The sequence below is a fragment of the Hyperolius riggenbachi genome, chromosome 4, assembly GCF_040937935.1.
Source record: "Hyperolius riggenbachi isolate aHypRig1 chromosome 4, aHypRig1.pri, whole genome shotgun sequence".
Lineage (NCBI taxonomy): Eukaryota > Metazoa > Chordata > Amphibia > Anura > Hyperoliidae > Hyperolius > Hyperolius riggenbachi.
Window position 1 is genome coordinate 417566390 of NC_090649.1, and position 24817 is coordinate 417591206.

Genomic DNA, 24817 nt, shown 5'->3' on the forward strand with positions numbered 1-24817 from the left:
TGGAGTTCCTCTTTAAGGACTGGAGTGATGAGACAACACTCACTGTGAAAACGTATCCCTACACTTTAGTGAGGCAAGCATCTTTAATGAATTAACACTGAAAATACCGATCGATGTGTGGTGATAAGTTTTCACTTGCCTTATCACTAGCATGATCTTAGTGAATTGAGGCCTATGTTGCTATGATTTTATGGTATGTGTGTGTTTTGCCTGAAGAAGTGGGCTGTGCCCGCGAAACGCATTGCATCTTTGGGGTATTTTCAATAAATGTGTATATCTATATATTTACAGTCCTTGGTGTCTGCTTTAACGGAGGCGAGTCCACCACTTTCTCCCAGTAATTTTTTAAAAAAATTTATGTACTTTTATCCTTCTGGCGCCTCGGTTCACCTACCAATATATTGTTTGGGGGATACCTTAAATTAAAGCACTATGGAATTCTTCAACAAGGATACTAAATCAATAATAACTGAAAATTTAGATATAGGATATTTGAGCCTCAGTGGCTGGATAGTGTACAGGTTAAGCACCACCTTTGACATAGGAGACCAGGGTTTGAATCCTGGCTAGGATCAGTACCTATTCAGTAAGGAGTTCAAAGCAAGACTCCCTAACACTGCAGGGTGGCCTCTTGAGCGCGTCCCAGTGGCTGCAGCTCTTGATGGCTATGTATAGTCTGTCAAAATTTTGTATTGTGTACAGGAAGGAAGGAAGGAAGAAAGAAAGAGCGCGAGGGAGAGAGAGAAAGAAAAAAAGAAAGAGAAAATATATTAACAGGTTAATACACATAGCTCAATCTGTTGTAAGCAAACCATGAATGGCTGGAGTCTAACACTCTCAAAGCCAAGGTCTGCAGACATTTTTTTAATTCACAGTATTAAGTGTGGTGTCCCTACAAAGAAATTAGGTATTGACTGCTTGCCTTGGAAGTAGAAAAATCTACAAAAATCTATAGCATGTATCGATTCAAATATTACTTTTAGCAGTACTAACAATGTAACAAATTAAAATGGTACCTCGGACACCAAAATAATTCTCCTTAATTATCCCGCAACCTGCCAAACCTAACGCTGTTTTACACAAAGCGGGATCTTAAAATAAATCACAATTGCATTTAAAATCAAAAGGATTAAAAAAAAAATGTATACTGTTTAAAAAAAGGGAATCAAATATCTTAGTCATCTTCGCTATGTTTGCCAATAAAGTTTTGAATATAAAATGTTTGCCAATAAAGTTTTGAATATAAAAAAAAAACCCATGTAAAATGAATGGTAGTATGTAGTCACATATTTTCATACATGGTGATTTCATTAAAAAGCGTTTTGTTGTGGGTCTAAGTCTTTTTCTGGCTATAATGGCATGGGACTGGCATGGAACAAATTTACCCAAACAGACGATTTCTTAGAAAAAAATAATTTGATGTTTCTGTATTTCTTTAAAGAGACTCTGTAACAAAATGTTCAGCCTTATTTCTTCTATCCCATAAGTTCCTATACCTGTTCTAATGTGGTCTGGATTACTGCAGCCTTTCCTAGTTGCACTGTCTGTGTAATAGGTCTAATTTATTTTCTTTGTCAAGCTTTGACGACCCAGGGAGGAATGGGCTGCCTCTGTTGTATTGAATACAAGTGCACGCCCCCTCCAGGCTCTGTGTGTTTTGTTCACCAGACAGCACCTCTGCTCTCAGTTTCAGCTTGTCTGTGATGCAGCTTGTGAGGCTGAGGGGGGAGGAAGCTGCCTGTCACATGCTGAGAAACTGTGAGAATCCCAGACTGGAGTGCAGATAAAAACTTGTAGTATACTATATCTATCTCTCTATCTCTCTACACACACACATACATATACACACATACACAAATACATACATATATACATATACACATACACATCTATATATATATATCTATCTATATCTATCTATATCTATCTATATCTATCTCTCTATCTATCTATCTATATATATATATCTCTATCATAACAAATCATTAGGCAGCATATGAATGCCCTTGAACCGTGGCCATCTTTGTTTCTTAATCTATGGATCCATATTTCTGTCTTTTGTAGTTTTGTATAAGCAGTGTATTTTTCACAAGGAGAGGCTGGGGTGGAACCACATATTTACGCTGAAAATTGTATACTATATCCTCTCTAATATTTCATGAGATAGGGGTCTTTCTCACTTGGCTAAAAACAAGTGTGTTGGGGATTGTCTCAGACCTCCATGAGTCACTAAGCAGTTTCTTCAATTTGATCATAAACTAATAGCACAAATATCAGTCCCTTATGGCTGACAATGGTAATATACTGTATAATGTTGAGCTTTCTATAGGGTTCTATAGTGAGTTGAAGAAGAGGTTTTACTAGAGCCGTAAGACAGATGGGCAAGCTTTAATACTGGTCACATTACTGCAAATTTGAAAGTAAAAACATTCTTTTTGTACCTTAATTTTAACATAAATACAAAAAATAAGGAAAGCGAGCTAGCTGGTCTTAAATTTTACTTTAACTACTTTAGGACCAAAGTGATTGAAATCTATGCCGTTTTAGTGGTTACCTGGCTGGCAGGGCATAGATTTCAATCAGCCGCCGCTGCGGCATCCGCCATTTTCGTTGCTTCTGCCGATCTCACCGCTGAATCCCTGCCATGTCCCATCGCTGCTCACTTGCTCTGCCTGTCTCTATGACGGCAGAGCCCTGTGAGTGGTTCAGGAGCCGATTTCATTAGCTCCTGGCCCTGTCTGTCAATGTAAGCAACTCCCATTGGCTTACATTGAAAGACAAGGTCAGGAGCCAATGAAAACGGCTCCTGACCGGCTCACAGGAACTCTGCTGTCATAGAGACGGCAGAGTGGGTGGCCCAGGTTTCCAACATGTGACGGCGATTGCGCCGGGTATGTTTGGCAATTTGTCGTTATCCATTGGGATTCCGCCATTTCTGTACCAGCGGTCTCTGGTCCTTAAAGGACCTCTGTCGCAAAAATCTTAAAATTTAAAATATATGTAAACATATACAATTAAGAAGTACGTTTCTTCCAGAGTAAAATGAGCCATAAATTACTTTTCTCCTATGTTGCTGTCACTTACATTAGGTAGTAGAAATCTGACAGAATTGACAGGTTTTGGACTAGCCCATCACCTCATGGTGGTTCACGGGGATTTCTTTATTATTAAAATGCACTTAGTGAATGGCAGTTGCTCTGTCCAACTGCCAAAAAAAAGTGTAAGGTGAGCAGGGAGGCTGGTCAGCATCTTTGTATGAATCTTTTTCAGGTAGTGTGTTTAAAAAGAATAAAGGCCATGCTGAGAATCCCCTGTGGTGAGATGGACTAGCCCAAAACCTGTCACTTCTATCAGATTTCTACAACTTACTGTAAATGCCAGCAACAAAGGAGAGAAGTAATTTATGGCTCATTTTACTCAGGAAGAAACAGGCTTCTTTGTATGCGTTTTAAATTTTAAGATTTTCACGACAGTTCCTCTTTAAGGAGGCAGAGACCGCTGGTACTTAAGTGGTTAATATAATTTTTTTGTTAGTTTTTTGTTTTTAATTTTTTCTGCAATAAAAAAAAAATATTCTAAGGGACTATCGATTAAAAGTATCGATCAGACAGGATGGAGAATGTAAAGCAATTGAGGCGGGGCAAAAGCATTGGTGGATCAATGACCCTATAGCTTTGCACTGCATCGAACAGTGCAACCCTGCAGTTTAATAGAATTTCAATAGATTCTATAAAGGAATCTATTGGAAATGTATGTGCACTGTATGGTAGGAATGGATTCCTTCTGAATCTATTCTTTTCAGAAAAAAAATTATTGTTTTGAAACATTGGGTGGAAATCAAGTGTATAGCCAGCTTAAGTTTTTTTTTGCGTTTAACAAAAAAAAATATATATATACTTAAAAACAACAAGTAATAAAACAATCAAGGCAATACGGCCAACAAGTGAAAAACATGAAAAACAGAAGCGAAGTAAACATCCAGTAACCTCGCCTTGACCTGTTAGCAGCCTGATAACACGGCTTTCAATGTTCAGGATGATATGCCCGGCATTACCTTTTGTTTTCTTTCTCGTATTCAGCAAATTGTACAATGTCAACTCTTTTTAGCTAAAAAGCCCTGGCTAAAAATTCTAGTTTACAAATGCAATTTTCAAAGAATTAGCATTAAAAAAATACATATTAATTGTATTGTGAAAAATGTGTAGTTTTTGCAGTATAAAAATACAAATTTGTTGATGCAAACTGGCGACATTGATGGGCCCTTATCTCCAACATCCTGACGGCTCCTTGTATTTTGCTTCCTCTCACTGGCAGATCCTATGTACCTGTAAGTGGGGTAGATCAACCACAATGCCCCCCACAGCCAAATCTTCCAATTGACCGATAATCATCATAAGTCATCAGCCACTAGAAAGGCGTGACTATCTTGTGGATTACAGCCGGCTCCATTTCTCCATGATTTGCACTGTGTCACATCCAAGAGCTGGCTGCAAGGGGCTCCCTACTGTTTACAATGAGTAGCATCAAGAGCTGGCTGCATGGGGCTCCCTACTGTTTACAATGAGTAGCATCAATAGCTGGCTGCACGGGGTTCCCTACTGTGTGCAGTAAGTAGTTACCAGAGAAACTTGATGTGAGAAGCTCCCTACTGTTTACAGTGAGTAGCTGCCAAGAGCTGGACGCAAGAGCCTCCCTACTGTATACAGCGAGAAGCTGCCAAGAGCTGGATGCAAGGTTCTCCCTACTGTTTACAGTGAGCAGCTGGCAACCAGGGATCCATTGGAGCAGTATATTTATATTTTTATATTGCAGCTAAACTTTTTAAATATATATTTTAAGTGCGCATAGTTCTAATTTGTATTTCTGTGAAATCTATATTATAAAACAGAAACATGGGCTTTAACATTACATTCTAGCTTATGTGAAGGGTATAAAATTTGTTTCACGCGCAAAAGTACTGCAGATAATTACACAAAACGTTTTTTAAAAAAAATATGTATCTTTTTTAAATGACTAGACAGACAGACAAGTGTCTGAAAATATATACAGGAAGTGTTGCTCATGTAAAAATATTACGATTATGATAGCATAAACATCCACTTAAAACATCGTATCACATGTAACACACAAGTGCACCGGCTCTTAGCGCACGAGTTTAAGTGCTCTGATGGAATTACACAGTTAAATGGTAACCTGAATTAGGCACCGTAGCAGAGCGGGACGCCACATAAATAAGACAGCATGGAGAATGTTTCAACCATGCAGGTTTCTCCTGTAAATTTATAGTTTTACCTGTGTAAATGGAACCAGCTCCAAAGCCACTCTAAAATGATTCACTGGTACTTGAAAGACATGAGGCTGCAGATAATGTGTAATTTATTTCCCAATTCCTCCCCAGTCTCCTAAGTGACAGCGTTTCCCTGCTGATACAGATCCTCGACATACCCACACTCGTGTTTTATCAGGACAGAAAACATGGCACTCGACATGAGCTGCGCCGCTTAATGCACAATGCCTGGAACGTGGAATTGTTGGGAATGATTTTATGGAGCATAACGCTAAAGTAGGCTTCAGTTAGAAAAGAACCCACCTGTTCTTTTCATTCCTCTTGCTGCTAGTTAAATGGCTTCGACTGATTTTTTTTTGATTTTTGTAACAATATATATGGAGTACTACAGACACATCATTCATTGCCAGCTGAAGGCAGGAGTAGCAGTCAGGATAGCTGTGAAATGAAACAGCCCACCGAAAAAAAGACAATAGATTCTATATGCAGAAAATTCTGACTCTTCCTCATTGGACAAAACAAAGCAACAACATATGTCACTGCCTACTAGAGAAGGAAAACATAACAGAAGTGCACCCTGCATGTATTTAAAAAGAGTTCAGCCTGTGTAATTCCCCATCATTTGTGTCTAATCACTAGTTGTAATTTGATCTCCCCCAGTGTCACATGACTGCCTATGGCAGATAGGCCCATTTGAAAGTAAAGGCTGTAAACAATATGTCTGCTTTCATGAATCAGGAAGTAGAAACTGTGCAGATTTAGTTTAGGATTTGTATCAGCTGTAACAAAGAAAGGTTTTTTGTTTACAGGTTATTATGCTGTTGTGTATCTTTTAGAGCAGAGAGGAGTTCTGAGTTCAGGTCCGCTTTAAGGCAAACCTACAGTCAGATTTTACCCACTGCTTCAGATTTAGCACACCATGAGAAGTTGTAAAAACAGATATTTGTTTACAAGAAAAAAAAAAAAAGTATCTGAAAGGATTAATAGTTTAGGTTTCTCCTGCAGCCTTAAAAAGGAACCTGAACTGAGAAAAATTATTTAAACACATGATGTACCTGCAACTTAATATTACATACTTACCTCACCGTCAGTTCCTCTCAGAAGCTCACCATTTTCTTCTTACGATTCCTTCCATTTCGGACAAAACTTACTGACAGATCAGATAGACTTGTGTATGTACAGTGCCAAGCACACAAATAACTACACTGTGTTCCTTTTCTTCTTTCTCTCCCTGAAAGTGTTAAACATCAGGTATGCAAGTGACTGTTTCTGTCTGGGTCGGGATTGGGTCAGACTATAGCATAACTCTAATTGATAAGGAACTACAGCTGTAAAACACTTCCCTGTCAGTAAATGGCTTCTGCGAGCAACATGAAGATGAAAAGGGTTAATAGATTTAAGCTCTGGCATACTGCAATGAAGGAGTTATTGTGCAGAGACAATAAAACAGTAAATACTAGATATAAATATAAAATAAAACTGAGATATCTAAAAAGTCATTTTTTGGAGAAGGAGGACAGATACAACTGTTTATCTCATCGGTTTACTTTTTACCTCGGATGTCCTTTAAAAAAAATGAACCTCCCCACGAGGGAGGTTCATAACAGTGTGTGCCTGGGTGTGTAGGGCCGGGGGTAACACCATTACTTACCTAAGCTCTCTTTTGGCCCCCGGACCATTTGGGATCCTCCATTGACTTCAGATGACCGCAGCTTCTGTGGACATTTATAATTCCCGGCAGCTGTCTCGTGCATGCACACGCTGCAGCAATGCAACAATAAATAGTACTTGCACACTGTAGTGGCATTGTTAAAACACTGCCTTAAGGGACAACTGAAGTGAGAAGAAAATGGAAGCTGCCATATTCATTTCCTTCTAAACAATACCAGTTGCCTGGCAGCCCTGCTGCTCTATTTGGCTGCAGAAATGCCAGCTAATCTTGTCAGATCTGGCAATGATGTTAGAGACATCTGATTTTCATACGCTTGTTCAGGGGCCATGGCTAAAAGTATTAGAAGCAGAGGATCAGCAGGACAGCCAGGCAACTGGTATTGCTTGAAAGGAATATGGCAGCTTCCATATCCCGCTCACTGCCAGCTGTCTTCCATCCTAAATGCATCAGAACCTACACTCTGTATGGACAACAAAAGGAATTAAGGAGCACCAATTAGCAAAAGATTGTGTGCCAAGACCCCTACCCGTGTCTCAAAGGGTACAGAATAGTCCGACGCAAACAGATGGGTCGGCACCACAAAATTAATGTAATCAAGCTCTTTTATTGCATGAGCAGCCACTTCATCAGCCACCTGATGCAGTTTGATAAAGGGCTACCAAGCCTGAAACAGCGGTCTGTCACGGCTGCCTGTTTGCTAATGTAATAAAAGAGCTTAAAGAGAAACCAGGACCAAGAATTGAACTTCATCCCAATCAGTAGTCGATACCTCATTTCCCATGTAAAACCTATTCCTTTTCACAAACTGATCATCAGGGGGCTCTGTATGGCTGATATTGTGGTGAAACCCCTCCCACAAGAAACTGAGGACCATGGTCCTGGCAGTTTCCTGTCTGTTAACCTTGTTGCATTGTGGGAAATAGCGGTTTACAGCTGTTTCCAACTGCCAAAAAAGCAAGCAGCAGCTACTTCCAGTGACATTACCTGCCAGCAGTGAAAATGTAACCATGTGATAAATGTCAGTATGTAAATCAGGGAGAGGAAATATTTTACAATGGGCAAACATTGACTAAATCATGTATACATAATTATTGTAAAAATGAAGCACTTTATTACATTTTCACTAAAGTTCCTCTTTAATTACATTTGTTCCGTGGCTCTGGCACATCTGTTTGCCCTACACACTATTCATGAAAACTAACATTGTTAAAGTGGTCTGGCCATCCTTCAAAAGAACCTCACTCTAAAAATCTCTGTAGATTTAAAATAATAATACTTGATCTTTGTATGTCTAGCTTTAGATCCACTTTCGTATCTCAAATATAATCTATTTACATTATGCAAAATAACTACTGGTATTTACCTTATGCAGTGGGGGTGCAGGTGTCATTTAATACGCTGAATTAGAAATATCTTTTTTAATCCTTTTACTTAGCAGTAAAAAAGCGACAGGATTCTCAACACTTTTAGAAAATGACTAACAAAAATGTTACCTGGTTAAAGGGGAACTTCAGCCTAAACAAACATACTGTCATTAAGTTACATTAGTTATGTTAATTAGAACAGATAGGTAATATAATCTCTTACCCACCCTGTTTTAAAAGAACATGCAAATGTTTATGATTTATGGGGGCAGCCATCTTTTTGGTTGAAAGGAGGTGACAGGGAGCAGGAGACAGTTCCAACTGTCCTGTGTCCTGATCACCCCTCCCAGCTGCACACGTTAGGCTTCAAATGTCAAATTCAAAATGTAAAAAAAAAAAAAAAAAAAAAAAAAAAAAAAAAAATGCACCAAAACAGAGAGAGAACATCATCACAAATCCCATCAGGTTTTGCACAGCATCAGAGGAAAAATGCCCGGGCAGTTTTCTTCTGTGCAGCTAAAAATGAGACTTGTATAAGAGAAACAAAGTTCTGATGCTGTGAAACTGTTAAAGAATCAAAGCCTTTTCAGTGCTGCTGAGTCGATTTTTAGTCTGGAGGTTCACTTTAACCCTCTGGGCGATACAATTATATCGCCCAGGAGGTGGCGCAGCACTATTTTTTTATTTTTTAAATCATGTAGCGAGCCCAGGGCTCGCTACATGATAGCCGCAGCGCAGCGGCATCCCCCCACCCACTCCGATCGCCTTCGGCGATCAGAGTAAGCAGGAAATCCCGTTCAGAACGGGATTTCCTACTGGGCTTCCCCGGTCACCATGGCGACGGGGCGGGATGGCGTCACTGACGTCATGGACGTCGTGACGTCGGAGGGAGTCCAGATCCACCCCTCAGCGCTGCCTGGCACTGATTGGCCAGGCTGCGCAAGGGGTCGGGGAGGGGGGGGGGGGGGGGACGGCACGGCGATCGGCGGTGATCGGAAGTTACACGCAGCTAGCAAAGTGCTAGCTGCGTGTAACAAAAAAAAAATTATGCAAATCGGCCCACCAGGGCCTGAGAAATCCTCCTGCGCGATATACCCCGAGCTCAGCTCGGGATTATCGCTCAGGAGGTTAATAAGCAAAGGGGATCAAAAACAAGATCATGTTGGCACCTAAGTACATACAGTAAAATGCACTACATCTTTCAGGATACCCAATGTTATGGTTTCAGTATTAGAAACACTTCCTGTACCTAAATATTGCTGTAAATAAGCATGTAACCTCGCCCTTCCAGTGATGTTTATTCTAGGCTATTTAGTTATGCAGCCTTCTCATCTCAGTGCACTCTGGGAAACCAGGGCCCAAATGCAATTCACTTTTTCTAAGAGTTTATTTTTTTTATCTTCTATTAAATTAATTTTCCAACACTCTGCAATTGAAAAAGTACCAACAAATTAGGTTAAAAAGTAGTAATTTTGAGTATTTTCTTGCTTGCTGGGGGTTTAAAAGCATGGCTCACAACTGTCCCTCTTTTGGAGGGACAGTCCCTCTTTTGGACCCCTGTCCCTCTCTTTCTCCCTCTTTTCACGACTGATGTACAGATCTATGTAAATATATTCCCCCTCCGAGTCGTAGCAACTTGGAGGGAGGAATAATTTCGGGGTCCGGCATCCTGATTACACTGCTATGCAGCCATAGACACAATAACATTCTGTCTATGGCGCCGCCCAGGTCAGACGCAGTGTGGGAACGATCGTGTGCCGAACTGACCTGCCTCAGTTGCTTCTGCTTACTCCAGAAAAAAACAACAAACATTCTGTGGTGGAGTAGTGGGGGTGTTGACACCCTAAAGAAAAATTACAGGAAACAAAGTGGGAGCCCAGTAGTGCAATATGTTTGAGTACAGTATTTATAATGAAAGAGAAAATAGATGCTCTACTCTTATCTTGCAGATAGGGCAACCAACCACAGAAAGCAGGTGGAGACAATGAACCCAACGCCACTCGGGGTGGTCCGAATGGACCTGGATGCGGTCGCTCTCCTTGATAAAAGTGACAGGTTTCCACTGTGGTGGGGACCACTTGTCTGTCTCAACCCCACCAACAGACTCTGTTGGGGTATGTTAAGAAGCACAATATGGGGAAAGAGGCGCCCTGGTGTATGTATAAAACCATTTAAAAACAGAATAAAATAGAAAAAAGTTGAGGTGGCTTACCTCAGTGACGAAAACTTGTGTAAACAAAGAGTTTTTATTTTGCACAGGCAATGCGTTTCACGGGTCTGTGCCCACTTCCTCAGGCCAATAAAAGTGCCAATTGAAAAAAGTCTTCCAGAATAGGGAGCTTCTCAGAGGCATACTGACAAAATTATTTATAAATGAATATTGACCAATATAAACAATTTTAATCATAAAATTGCATTTAGCAAAGTTCCCCTTTAAGGAACCCGGCATCAGGCTATAAAGCAACTGACAGCAAAGGTGAAAAGAATGCTCTTGTAACCATACCAGTCCCTGCAGATTAAATATGATTTTGAGGTTTGAGGAACGGAGCTAGACTGAACAAAAATACAGTTTTGCAAATCTGGATCATTAAAAAAAAAAATAAATAAAAAAATCACTTATTTCTCTTCCCGTATAATATTTCAATTGACTTTTTGTCTTGCTGACAGAGCAACTGAAAAAGCATTGCTGCATTGACCACATCGATTCCGAGCCATTCTGTCAACAGTAAAACTTTATACAATATATTTTCAGCATTGACCTTCTGTGCCATCACAGTCCACAGACTCTTCTTCCTCGGTTCCTGTGGCCGTCTGTTGTATTGAGACCGCAATGTAATAAACAACTAAGGTTTAATTAATGGTAAATGAATACAAGACATAGGTTATGACTTTAACTAATTAGGGAATTGTTGAATTAAGTCTGCCTGGGAATGCAAGGGAGTGCAATCAATATCCAATAAAAAGGACTATGTATGTAATTTAGCTGGAAATGTGATTCCAATACCGTCAAAGTGAGTTTAAGTTAGAATGTATAAGAGGCTAGAAAAAAAAGAGCAGTTTTAAACGGCAATACTTGAGAGGTTTAGAGCATGCTTCACAGGAGTTTTGACAGCAGTTAACAGGAAATCAACAATTTTCACTTGTGTATCATTTAAGATGTGAATTTGGCTTAGGTAATAATGAACAAATGGCTTCTTAAAGAATAACTACTATAGGCTTTATTTTTTCATTTTGCATAGACCCAAATATCAGAAGTATTTCCATGGTTACGTCATACGGTGTGGCATTGCGGAGTCCTTTTTTACTGATCTTCATAAATGCTCCTTAAAGGGAACCTCAAGTAAGAGATATAGAGGCTGACCCATTTTATTTTAAACAATACACATTGCCTGGCTGTCCTGCTGATCCTCTGCCTTTAATACTTAAAGCCACAGACCCTGAACAAGCATGCAGACCAGATGATTCTGACACAAATCTGACAAGATTAGCCGCATGCTCTTCTCAGGTGTGCAATTCAGACACTGCTGAAACCAATAAGATCAGGACCCCAGGTAACTGGTATTGTTTAAAAATGAAATATAGCAGCCTCCATAAGCTGTCCACTTCAGGATCCCGTTAACATTTTAGCAGCCAAATAAAGTAAAACTTTATTTAGCAGGGCCGAATTTTTCCTGCCATTGGGGAAGCGAGCCTTTCCCAGCCTGGCAGGCTAGGCATCAGGGGGGTGTTATAGTTACCTGTGTGGACAGCTGTATTGGCTTCTTCTCTCCTCCACTGTGGCCGTGATGTAACCCCCAACATCGTCTTCTGGGTTCCCATCACATGATCTGACATGTGATTGGTATACAGGGAATCTTGTCAGCGTTACAGCGCCACCCGGTGGTGGAAGAGGGGTGATAAAGAGCCGCTTCCATCACCCCTCTTCCACCACCATTTACCGTTGTAACGCTGACACGGTCTCCCAGATCCCGATCACGTCATATCATGTGATCGGAACCCAGAAGACTTGTCGGAATTACAGAGCCACGGGTGGAGGACGAGAAGGAGCCGTCCAGAACAGGTAACTATAACTGCTCCCAGCCGGCCATTCATTTGTCTGCACTAGGCAGCCAAACGAGATTTGCTGGCAGAGGTTTAGAGTGCACAGCAGTTTTCAAACAAAAATATTCATTTGAAGCTGCTAACGGGTTAAAGGGACACAAAAAATCAAACAAAAATGAGTTTTACTCACCTAGGGCTTCCAATAGCCCCCTGCAGCTGTCCGGTGCCCTCGCCGTCTCCCTCCGATCCTCCTGGCCCCGCCGGCAGCCACTTCCTGTCTCGGTGACAGGAGCTGACAGGCTGGGGACGCGAGTGATTCTTCGCGTTCCCAGACACATTAGCACCCTCTATGCTGCTATATGGTTTATGATATATGCTATAGCAGCATAGATAGCGCTATTGTGGCCAGGAACGCGAAGAATCACTCGCGTCCCCAGCCTGTCAGCTCCTGTCACCGAAACAGGAAGTGGCTGCCGGCGGGGCCATGAGGATCGGAGGGAGACGGCGAGGGCACCGGACAGCTGCAGGGGGCTATTGGAAGCCCCAGGTGAGTGAAACTTTTTTTTTTTTTACTAAGTGTCCCTTTAAACAGGCATCGTAAAAACCATGTAAGAGTCAATTCCAGAACACATTGACAGCATGAAATAACTTCACTGAACTCCTCCCCTGGAGGCACTCACCTCGGTAGGGGGAAGCCTCAGGGTCCCAATGAGGCTTCCCCTCCCCCGTAGCTGTAGGCAATCCAGCGTTGGCTCCCCTGAAGTCTCCAGCAATCCTCGCTCGACAAGCCTGACAAGGCTTGATAGATTTACCTCTCCTGGCTCCAGCGGTGGCGCTGTTGCGGTTCTCAGCACGGAGATAGGCGAAAATAGCCGCCCTCAGTCAGGTCCGCTCTATTATGCAGGCGCAGGAGACTTGCGCCTGCGCAGTAGAGCAGCCCGACAACAATCGGCTATTTCCGTCCATCTCTAAGCGGAAAGCAAATACTGCGCCTGCGCTGGACCCGGGAAGGTAAATATTTACATTCCTGCTGTTCGGAGGGGCACAGCGAGATTGCCGTGGAACACGGGAGGACAGGGGAAGCCTTGATAGGATCTGGAGGCTTCCCCCACCCAAGGTGAGTACCCCCAGGGGAAATATTTTTAGTTACAGGTTTTCTTTAAAGCACATGTCGAACATGTGTCGAACTCCAGGCCTGGAGGGCCAGATCCATGCCAGTGTTTAGAATGCACTGAGAATGAGAGGAATGTGTTCTACCTGATGGACCACACCTTTCCTGATTCAGACCCATTGAATTGTGTCAAAAATGTGTGAGGACCTCGGCCCTTGTAGGACCAGTTTGACATACCTGCTTTAAAGTGTACCTGAGATGAAGTATTAGGGCCCATTTATACTTACCTGGGGCTTCTTCCAGCCCCATGATGGTCGTGGGCTCCCTCGTCATCCCCCTTGGCAGCACGTTTTTAACCACGCTTATGGAAATGCGATCGCAAGGACATCAGAGAGTGCACAGACTGCACTCTCTGATGTTTCCATACATGTGCTGTGATTTATCACTGAATCGCAGCGCATGGTAGCAAGCATTTTGGGGCAATTGTGCTTGCAATGCCATTCAGTATAATGAATGGGATCGCAAGTGCTGCCCCTGGGGGAATCGTGCGCTGATGCATGGCCCCCGCGCTGCATAGTGGAACCAAGCCCTTAGGCATAATTTCACCACACTTCTCTTCAGCTGTTAGTGCTGGATTTTTCCTATGGGAGGCTTTATTCGACTACATAATAGGACTTTTTTAAAGTTCACAAAATGGACTGGCTGTGAGAGCCCAATGTAAAACCAGACTGTTGTAAGTTTAGCTACAGGAATCCGCTGAAAGCCCAATCTTCTTTCAAGGTGGAGAGGGTGAGAACTGGTCTTTATTGACCCAGCTGCTTTTAATTTGGACCACACCACTTCTTCCAATTTCAGTTCTTCCTACTATGGTCCAACCTCACACACACTTGACATCTAGCGGTGTGTAGCAAAGTGTGCACATCCTAAGGTTAGTCTGTGGGAGATGTGATCACCAGAAGAGCAATCTGAAAGAGCTGAGGTGGTCCTGATTATAGGCGAGAAAGCCAGCAATTCAGATAAAATGAAACCTTAAAAAGGACATCCAAGACAATAAAAACGATGTGTAATGGAGTACATTTTTTTTTTACGAATTCATCCTTTGGCAGGCTGTGTCCTCCATTTCCCCCCACCAACTATACCTGACAAAAAGTAGTTTGCACAAATGCAAAAAAAAAACAAAAAAAAAAAAAACACATGAAAAGTGTATGTCTACACACAATTATAAGATGTGCATTTCTCCAAGAGTTAAATGCACTGTAAATTACTTTTCTCCTGTCTTGCTGTCGCTTACAGTAGGCAGTAAAGATCTAAGTCTTTGGACTAGACCAGGCATGGGCAAACTTGGCCCTCCAGCTTATAAGGAACTACAAATCCCACAACGCATTTGCCTTTATGAGTCATGCCTGTGGCTGCCAGACTCCTGCAATGCATTGTGGGACTCGTAGTTCCTCAACAGCTGGAGGGCCAAGTTTGCCCATGCCTGGACTACACCATCTACTCATTGGGGATTTTTAGTACTTCCTTTATTATTTTCTAAAGCTCTCCCTGGAAAGGGTCTATATGAAAATGCTGACCAGCCTACTTCCTTGCATGTGTTTTTTTTTTTTTTTTTTTTTTTTTATGGGCTGTTGCAGTGAGCAAATTGCTAACCAGGAAGTGTTTTTTGTCATGAAGAAAAACCCCAAGAATCCTCCATGAGGAGATGGACTAGTAAAAAGCCTGTCTGTCAGATTTTACAACCTACAGCAACACAGGAGAAAAGATATAGTTCATTTTACTCTGGAAAAAAATATACAATTTTATACATATGCATACACATGTATTTTAAATTTTAAAAATTTTTAACACAATAGTGTTAGAGACAGAGTATCAGCAGGACTACAGGACTACCAAGCCATAGGCATTGTTTAAAATTAAGTAAATATGTCCGCCTCCATATCCGCCATCCTCCATATCATATCCATATCCTTCCACGCAACTGCCGGACGCCATATAAGTCCTGTGCATGCGCGGTTCTTGAAAGACTGAACTGCGCATGTGCAGGGCACTTACCGTGAAGAGTGCATAATTGTGCCGGGTGTGCGGACGGGCTGCGCATGCGTGACTACAGCGAAAGTTGCTGGGTTAATGGAGCCACCACCGGGAGCACGGTGGGGACCCAGCAGATGCCGAGGGATCTCGCGGGCTACAGGGGCTGGTGGATACCCCCAAGTAAGTCCAGACTCCATTTATTTTCTATGTTCAGGGTCCCTTTAAAGACAAAGAGGTCCCAGGACCAGGAAGCAAAAGAATAATTGCACTAATGGAGAGACGGCAGCAAAAGCCCAAACAGATATCTAGGGTTTCTATGCATTCAAAAACTAAAAGAATGTTTTCCTTAAACTGGTCCTAAAATAAAATTATAAAATAAAAAAAATCTTCAGATTCATTTCTGTATACAGACTGACATCAGACCGATAAGGAAGCAGGCAGACAGTATTTCATAGGATGACAATTGATCCACAAAGCCACAATACAAGAGCGCATCAGCACAAAAGACCCTGTTCGCGGCACACATTATATATTCTTTTAATTAAACCACTCATACAGTAATAATAATAAAAACGGAACATACCGGCCCCCTTGTGAGCTTCTAAGCTGGTAAACTCAATTGTCCCATTGTGGCATTTTTTTGGGTCTTCTTTATATTCTTTGTGTTTCCCATCAGGGCAGTATCTATAAGAAAGTCCATAATCTGCAAGATAAACCTGGAAGACAAGAACAGATAAATGAATAATGCTTTTGTCCTTTGGAAGTATAACCTTTATAATTAAGCCTTAAGAAACTTATAGGTTAAGGACAAGCTTTGATCTACATTTTATTAAGCCAAATGGTGCCTCAAGATAAAATATGTGCTTTTGGGGGCTATAACTGTAACACTTCCACTTTAAATTCTTCCCATCATAGTCATATACTCTTTCTGAATTTAGCCATTTTTTTCTGTTTTTTTTACTTCTCTTTATCTCCCAAGCTTTCATCTCTCCAGGTGGGTATCTACACATCATAAACTGCAATGTGTCTTTTATGTGTCCTCCTTTTATAACTTAGAAGTTCTTGCATGCCACTAAAACACTTTATGACATTTTAACATTTCACTTAATTGTGCAAAGGTTTGTAAAGTTTGGTATTTTCAACATGTAAAGCACCAAAGTTTTCCCCTGTTAAGACAAAAAAAAGTTGTATCTGTAAGCATTTAAAGGAGAGTTACCTATATAACATTTTTTTAATCCTTATTAGTAGACCCAAGCCCATTTAAAATTGGGCTGTAGGTTTTTTTTTTTTTTTTTTTTTTTTTTTTTTTTTTTAACTTTGCATGCGCGCATGCCTGACCGGCTCACTGGCCCCATCCTCCAGTCCCAACTGCTGTCCGGCTCCATGCTGTGCACATGCGCAGTAGCAAAAAGCACGGACCCAGCTACGCAGAGACACAGAGGTTTTATTATAGAGGATTTTGTTTATACTTTTACACAACATTACCCATATCTATACTGGGTGATTCAATATTCCACTTTGCTATAAGTAGCAACAAAATAGCATGGATGTAAGGAAACCATTGGTCTTTGCTTTGAATTTCATTGGACATATATTATTTTTCACCTTATGGACGAGAGGAATTTTCACGTTTCAGCTATCCTCCCTTTCACTACCCAATAACTTTATCACTACTTCTCACAAAGAAATGATCTATACCAATTAGGCTTACTAATGCTACGTACACATGTGACAACGATCGTTCGTTGTGAACGACGAACGAACGTTTAATTGACGAAAGAACGACCTAAGTAAAGGTAGTTTTTAAAGGTGTGTAACGATCTGATCGTTAGAACGTTACATCACGCAAAGCAACTATTGCGCTTGCGCATAAAAATGAAAAGTTCCATGGAGAAATAGTGAAATGCGCATGTCAAGCCTAGTACGAACGACCGTTTCCAACGATGTTCTACTTTTGCAAACGATTGTCGTTGGGAAAAATACGCCAAAATAGATCGTTCGGTTTTAACGATTTAGCTCGTCCGTCAGACTTAATGGTCATTGGCTGCTTTTTTTAAAACGATCGTCATTTGAAATGATCGGGGAGCGATCGTTTCAAACGACTATAGTCTCATGTGTGTACGCACCTTTAGGGTGGTACATTATGTTAAGAATAGTTTTATTCTAAATGCATTTTAATGGGAATAATAAGAAAAAAAATAGAAAATAATTTTTTCTCAGTTTTCGGGCCATTATAATTGTATAGTAGCATGTAGCAAAATACTACATGCTACTGTAACTAAAATCCACACATTTTATTTGCCCATTTGTCCTGGTTGTTGCAACACTAACGTTATATCCCTAGTATAATGTAAGACGACAATATTTTATTTGGAAATAAAATGCATTTTTTTCAGTTTTACATCCATCGCTAATTTTTTAGCCCATAAATAATAAGCTGCCCTCTTGGCATACATATTAAAAAAAAATATATTTCCTAAACACGGTAGGTATAATTTTACTATTTGGCCACAAGATGTCCCCACTGAGCTCTTCCTATTAGCGTACAATATGTACACTATAGGAAGCAACATTGTTACTACATTGTAACTAGGGAAGTGATGCAGGCATCAATGGATGCCTGTGATGACAGTGGCCTGCAGGAAGATTAATGAATGGGAACTTTGTTCCCATTCATAAATGTAACGATCGGCAGCAGTAAGCGGGGCGGCTCCATTTAAGAATAAACACTGTGTTTGAACGAAAGACGAGAACGGATTGGCTCAGGGGACTTTAGTACCCTGCAGCCAATCTCTCCTGCTCCCGGCAACATCGCGATTGCAGGCATTTGCCCACATGATCACTCGCACCCCCCCAATGCTGCAGGGACGCAACCATCGTGTTCCTGCGGCTGTAGCAGCTGCCGCTGTGTCACGTCCCAGCAGCAGAAATGGTTACAGTGAATCCGAGCTGAAAAATAAACTGATGAGATAAGCTATTGTACTTATCCTCCTACTCCTAAAAATTACCCCAGTATTACCCCAGTATCCCATGGTAATATTTTATATTGAAACATTTACAAAGTAGAGTAAATGCTTTGTTGTCTCTGCTTAGTGGCAGCCTATTAAGTGTCCCTGAGTGAAAATACATGAACTATTGACCTCCTCTATGTACCCCGCCCTCAAAAGTTGTATTCTGCCATGAAAACTTTTACAGTTGTAATTTGCTTATCGCTGACGTTTACTATATTCCCAAGGTACCCACAAGACAGTTTTCAGGCATGGAAGTGACAGCTTCTATTTCAGGCAACAAAATAAAAAGGTAAAACAGCCTCCTTAATTGTTAATCCTTATTTTTTTGCACTGTACATACACGTTTATCTCATGTCACATATCGCCTCGGGTAAACGTTAAGTCATTTTACGTATACACCACCACTTCCATACGTGCATGTGCAGAAAACTCTCTTGTAATGTAACCCCTCAAAACTAGGTAACCCTCCCAATGTAAAAAACATGTCCCCTCTAATTACAGCTAATTAAAGCCACCCAACCCAACATCTCCAATGCCTTACCCCCTCCCAATCCCCTTCTTCCAACCCCAAAACTTTAACACAATACCAAAAATACTCACCCAGTGGAGAACAGCACATATTAGATCACCTGATAAATGTGCCAAAACCTCTATGACACTGAAACAAATATAGCTGAGATTACCTAGGTGCCAAGTAATCTCTCCACTGAGGTGGTGTTGGCGATCCATTTAAATCAATAAAGTGCTCACAGCAATGGGCAGATCCTACACACCGCCTATCCAGCTCTTCATGTTCCCTCTGCACTGTTGGTAAAACCAGCATGGCTCTGTCAGTGGCGAGTACGGCTGCTTTTACACTTCATACAACGGCAGTGGCACCTGCCACGGAATCACTGCACAAATCCGTACTTCACATCACCCTGCGGCAGAGTGTGCCGACAGGGTCATATGCATAGGCCCACCCCCCACTCAGTGACATACTCGCGGCTGGACAGGAAGCATGTTACCTTGGACATTATTTTGAAACCTTTTAAACATAGAAATTCCACCAATAGCACTTCCGTTCTGGTAGTCTTGTCCAAGATCCTCCCCATAACATTACACATACCAACCCTTAGCACAATAAGGTGGTATGTTTGGATACAGTATGGTAGGAATTACTGATACTCTGCCGTGTCAGTTTTACAAATATGTTTGCCTTGGATGTTTTTTGCAGTATTTCTCTCACTGAATGGCTAGCCCTTACTGTTCCTCTTCACTAATTGGCTAGCCCTTACTGTTCCTCCTCACTGATTGATTAAACAGAGGCTGAGCAGACATATTAATGCAAAAAAAATTTGCTAATATAAACACGAGTGTGTTTAAAGGGGGCGGGGGGGGGGGGCAAGGTCCTCGACCTATTGAATGACTAATTGTGAAAGAGAAGAAAAGGGCACCCCCCTGTATAGTAATGGTATATGCAAACAAATGACTGGTGCATGAGACCAAAAAGTATGTGCAAAAAGGACTCGCTTTATTTAACCAATGCCAACAATAAAAACAATTAAAAACAAGACAATCCCATGCCCCAGCCCAATTGCCCCTAATTAATAATAATTGCCATAAGCCTGCCAATTGTATTAAGTAATACACATAAAACAGTACTGTGCCTGCCTACTATGGACAGCTGTGAGGGATTGAAACATCCAATGTATAATATGTTTGCCTTGGATGTTTTTTGCAGTATTTCTCTCACTGAATGGCTAGCCCTTACTGTTCCTCTTCACTAATTGGCTAGCCCTTACTGTTCCTCTCAAAGTTAATTATCCTGCTTAAAGCGGAATATAACCCTGCATTTCAACTTTGCTCTAAAACATTATTTACAGCATATTATATGCAACCAGCATTTTTTTTTTACTAGACCAGCATTGGAAGGGTTACACACAGAGCTTTAAAGTTCGTGGATAGAAATGCAGACGCATCCGAAGTTTAGATAGATACATTTAAGTAAACACAATGTAACAAGTGTGGAATGTGACACACTCACTGTGCAGGAGCTGGAGGACAGACAGAGAGTGTAAAATTCACCACTTGTTACATTGTGTTTACTTAAATGTATCCATCTAAACTCCGGATGAATCTGCATTTCTATCCACGGAACTTTAAAGCTCTGTGTGTAACCCTTCCAATGCTGGTCTAGTAAAAAAAATGCTGGTTGCATATAATATGCTGTACATAAGGTTTTAAAACTAAGTTGAAATGCAGGGTTATATTCCGCTTTATTAATGCCTAAACCTCTCCCACTCAAACATTAACTCAGACATGGACGATAAGGTGCTAATAATTACAACTTGCATTTAAATGTAATGCAGCCTGGAACTGGGACAACCAAATGTTCGCACTGCTGGTCTTCTTGCTCCAATACCAAGCTGCATACAATTTGCTCTAACTTTGCAAACAAGCAGGAATTATTGCCTCATTGAGTATCTCTAGTAGACTTCTTCCTTCCTTTATAACAATATTAATTTATAGATTATTTAGTCAGTGTTTGCCCATTGTAAAATCTTTCCTCTCCCTGATTTACATTTTGAAATTTTTCCCTGGTGCCGGAGAGATACGTAGAGAGCGCACTTCTCTTGAGCAGACTGGCCGAAGTTACGGGACCCGGTACCGGCGATACAGAAGGCTGAGGATGGCGGCGTGGGAGGAAACCATGTGGATGGGGCTGGAGGAAGCCCCAGGTATATATAAAACTTTTACTAAATATTGTCTCTGGTACACTTTAAGCACTTTCCTTACTCTGATTACACCTGTCTGACACTGCAGCTGTCCTTAGCAGGTTTAGGGGCTCCACATCAATAGAGTGCTTGGGGCCCCATGTAAAACTTGCACTGGTATCCCACACTCCTTAGCAACGCCACTGCCTCTGACCCACCCATGGTCCATAACTCACTATGTAACAAATCGCTCTTCTAAATGTCTGACTACAGTTTGGTGTCCATAAATGCATTTTTAATGCAGTCACAGCTTTGTTTTAATAAGTTAAATGAGGTTAATTCATGTTTACTACAGATACTATCCTTAAATAATTCCACATAAATTGCATACCTGTTTTTAGCTGAAATGCTATTTACTGCTTGGTGTGCCTCATCCTGCGCTATAGAATAAAAAAACGTTAAAAAAAAAATATGTGATAAAACCAGAGAATAAGAAAGGCAATGTTTTCATTCCAATTCAAATCTCCATAGCAGCTGCATATTCAAAGCAGCTCATTTTATTTGCTAAAATATGTTAAAACATGTTAAAATAGCAATGTATGGTTTTCTCACTTGAAAATAAATCATCCCCCATTGTAAGTAAACCAACGGCATTATACGCTGTTGCATGTTTTATGGAGAATCATATTGGTTAATCTATGCTAATCTGCATAACACTTTCAAGAGCCGAAAGAATGGAGGAGAAAGAATCTAGCGCCTGTAAACTTGGGAAGTGGCACTTCAGCTAAAAATAGACGTGTATATTCACACTGTCAGAAGCCCAAAGGCACACAAAAGTAAAGTAAACAAAGGAGTCAGCCGAAAGTTTCTGGTTTTGCAGATCGATCTCATTTCACCAAAATACATCAGTGTAAGGCATCTGTTAAACTTATTTTTGTCTACGGTATGTGAAAACGCTGCTCATTTTCTTTTATTTGGGTGGAGTGATGTCTTTAGTTTTAAAACGCAACTCCTGGCACCGGTGGTAGAACAGCTTTGTGCAGGTGGTGTAATAGCCTTTCCTTGAAATTAAAAAAGCATTTTCATAAAAAGGAGAGAAACAAATACCTGGTTATGCACCACTTTTTCCTACTCTTCTTGTGCAGAGTACCTGAGTGGTGTACGCACAATGAGCTCTGTCGCTTTGAGCAGAGTTAGAATTTAGAGTGTAATTTTGGGTCCATTTTAAATTTTCTTGAGTGAGGGTAGATTAACCACTTCTCCCCACAGGCTATTTTACCGTTCCGCCAAGAGCCATTTTCCACTGTCAGCACTCCTCCCATTAATTTGGCCATAACTTTATTACAACTGATCACACATAAATGATCTACATCTTGTTTTTTTATGCCACAAATTTGTGGGTGGCGATTTTTTTTTTTTGGGGGGGGAGGTAATTACTTTATTTTCTATGCCTTTTGTAGGTAAGGGGGGGGGGGGGGGGACACAATTTCTCTAATTCCATCTCCTATAGTTTAAAAATAAACATTGCTACAATAAATAAAACTCACCCATTTTATTTGCCCATTTGTCCCAGTTATTACAACATTTATATTATGTCCCTAGTTCAATGTATGGCAACAATATATTTGGAAATAAAGGTGTATTTTTTCTGCATTGTGTTTTTTGTAACCCCATCAATAATTAATAGCAGTAATATACCCTCAATATATACATATTAAGAAAAGCCCAGGCGCTAAGGTAACTATTTGGCCTCATTCACACCTAAAGTTTTACGGTTTTTTTGTGCGCTCGCCCCCCTTCTCCCCCCCCCCCCCCCCCGTTTTTCTAGGCTTTTCCAGAGCAAATATTCAAATGTATATCAGAGTCCCCAATAAATCCACACATATATTTAAGTAGTATCCCCCTGAATAAAAATTGGGCTAGCTACCTCTCAAATCAGTCAAAAATAAACATAGTTAGTCATAGTTTCCCCATCCCAGCATAGATGCAATCACTAGTCACCTTTCTCAAGCAGAGCAGAGTCCCCCCTACAAAGTATTTACATCCTTCACATAGTGCAGCGTTCCTACAAATCCATTGTTTCCACCCATTATAAAAATAAACAGATACACACCTGTAGCCTGTGTGTCTACCCTCGTCACCTTCTTTTCTTGCTGTGTGGCTTCTCTCACACAGCGACTCGTCGCCAGCAGCTCTCCTTTCTCCCTAAACCACGTGAACCAGCCTGGAAGGGGAACAACTGCAAAAGTAGTACAGAGGCGCCAACAGGGTAAAAACAATATTTCTTTAAAATGGATAAAATGAAGTAGGTAGCGGTGGACTTACCCCTCCAAAACACACAAAAATTGCTGTTTTAAGCAAAAATCAGTTTATTTACATACTCCGAACAAGGTGCAACGCGTTTCGCGGGTATATCCCACTTCCTCAGGCAATAAATAGGAGCATATCACCAATGCGGTCCGGTACATAGCCTGGCGCCTCTGTCTGTCACAGAGGCGCCAGGCTATGTACCGGACCGCATTGGTGATATGCTCCTATTTATTGCCTGAGGAAGTGGGATATACCCGCGAAACGCGTTGCACCTTGTTCAGAGTTTGTAAATAAACTGATTTTTGCTTAAAACAGCAATTTTTGTGTGTTTTGGAGGGGTAAGTCCACCGCTACCTACTTCATTTTATCCATTTTAAAGAAATATTGTTTTTACCCTGTTGGCGCCTCTGTACTACTTTTGCAGTTGTTTCCACCCCTGGTGGAGGGGAATTCTTCTTTTTTCCCGATCTACAGAGAGCGACTTCTTAATCCTGAGTGGGGACCGGTCTAATCTCCTCACCTGCCTTCATAGTGGTTACCTGGACAGTAACCCTTGTTTGCGAGTATAACCTACCTATACTTACCTTCCATACCCAATTTACAGTACATACTACACTATACTGGGCTCTCGGCGTCTTCCCTTATATTCTGGAAGGGGAAGGATGGCTATCGACACAGGAAGGGGAGGGTGAGACGCGGTCTCATTCAGTTGCGTCTCTCCCCTTTCAGTCTTGCCACTCCTCTCCCCTCCCCTGGCTTTTCCGATTGGCCGTGTGCTGCTCTGCATTGGGCAGCAGAGCAACACAATATAAGAACGCGGCAGCCGTGATCCGGGGTGCAGCGAGCTGGCAGTAAAATATGACAGCCCGCTGCCACGCCACCTACCAGACAGTCATAGGCGATCTACCGGTAGATCGCGATCAACGTATTGGGCACCCCCGCTCTACACTGAGGTGTCACTGTTCTCTCGACCACCAGCTGAGATTATCCCAGTAGTGACCTGGTGCACACTAGGCAGCTAAGTCCAGCCTTCCCTTCGGGGTTTGTTGGTGAACACCCGTTGATGCTTAGACTCCACTATTGGGTAACATCTCCTCCTGCGGTGGAAGAGTCAACAGTGGCCGAAGACTTAACAGATGGCAGGGATTACAATATAAGCTTCTCTGAGGACAGCAAGTGACATGATGGCAGGGATTAGAGTGTAAGCTCCTTGGGGAGCGGGGCATTCAGTAAGTGAGAGGCAGCTCAGAGATCACTGCACTGAAAGTGCCTGTTTGCGGCCCCTTCACCCTTC

The 24817-nt window shown here is 41.5% G+C and overlaps 1 protein-coding gene across 2 annotated transcripts in view; it reads right to left on the reverse strand.

The window, feature by feature from the left end:
• Positions 1-24817, reverse strand: part of VRK2 (VRK serine/threonine kinase 2) — a 159172-nt gene that overhangs the window by 80767 nt on the left and 53588 nt on the right. For both annotated transcript variants that reach the window (XM_068232418.1, XM_068232417.1), the window contains one exon: positions 16090-16222. In XM_068232418.1, the coding sequence (XP_068088519.1) occupies positions 16090-16222 (133 nt within the window). The remainder of the gene's footprint in view (positions 1-16089; positions 16223-24817) is intronic.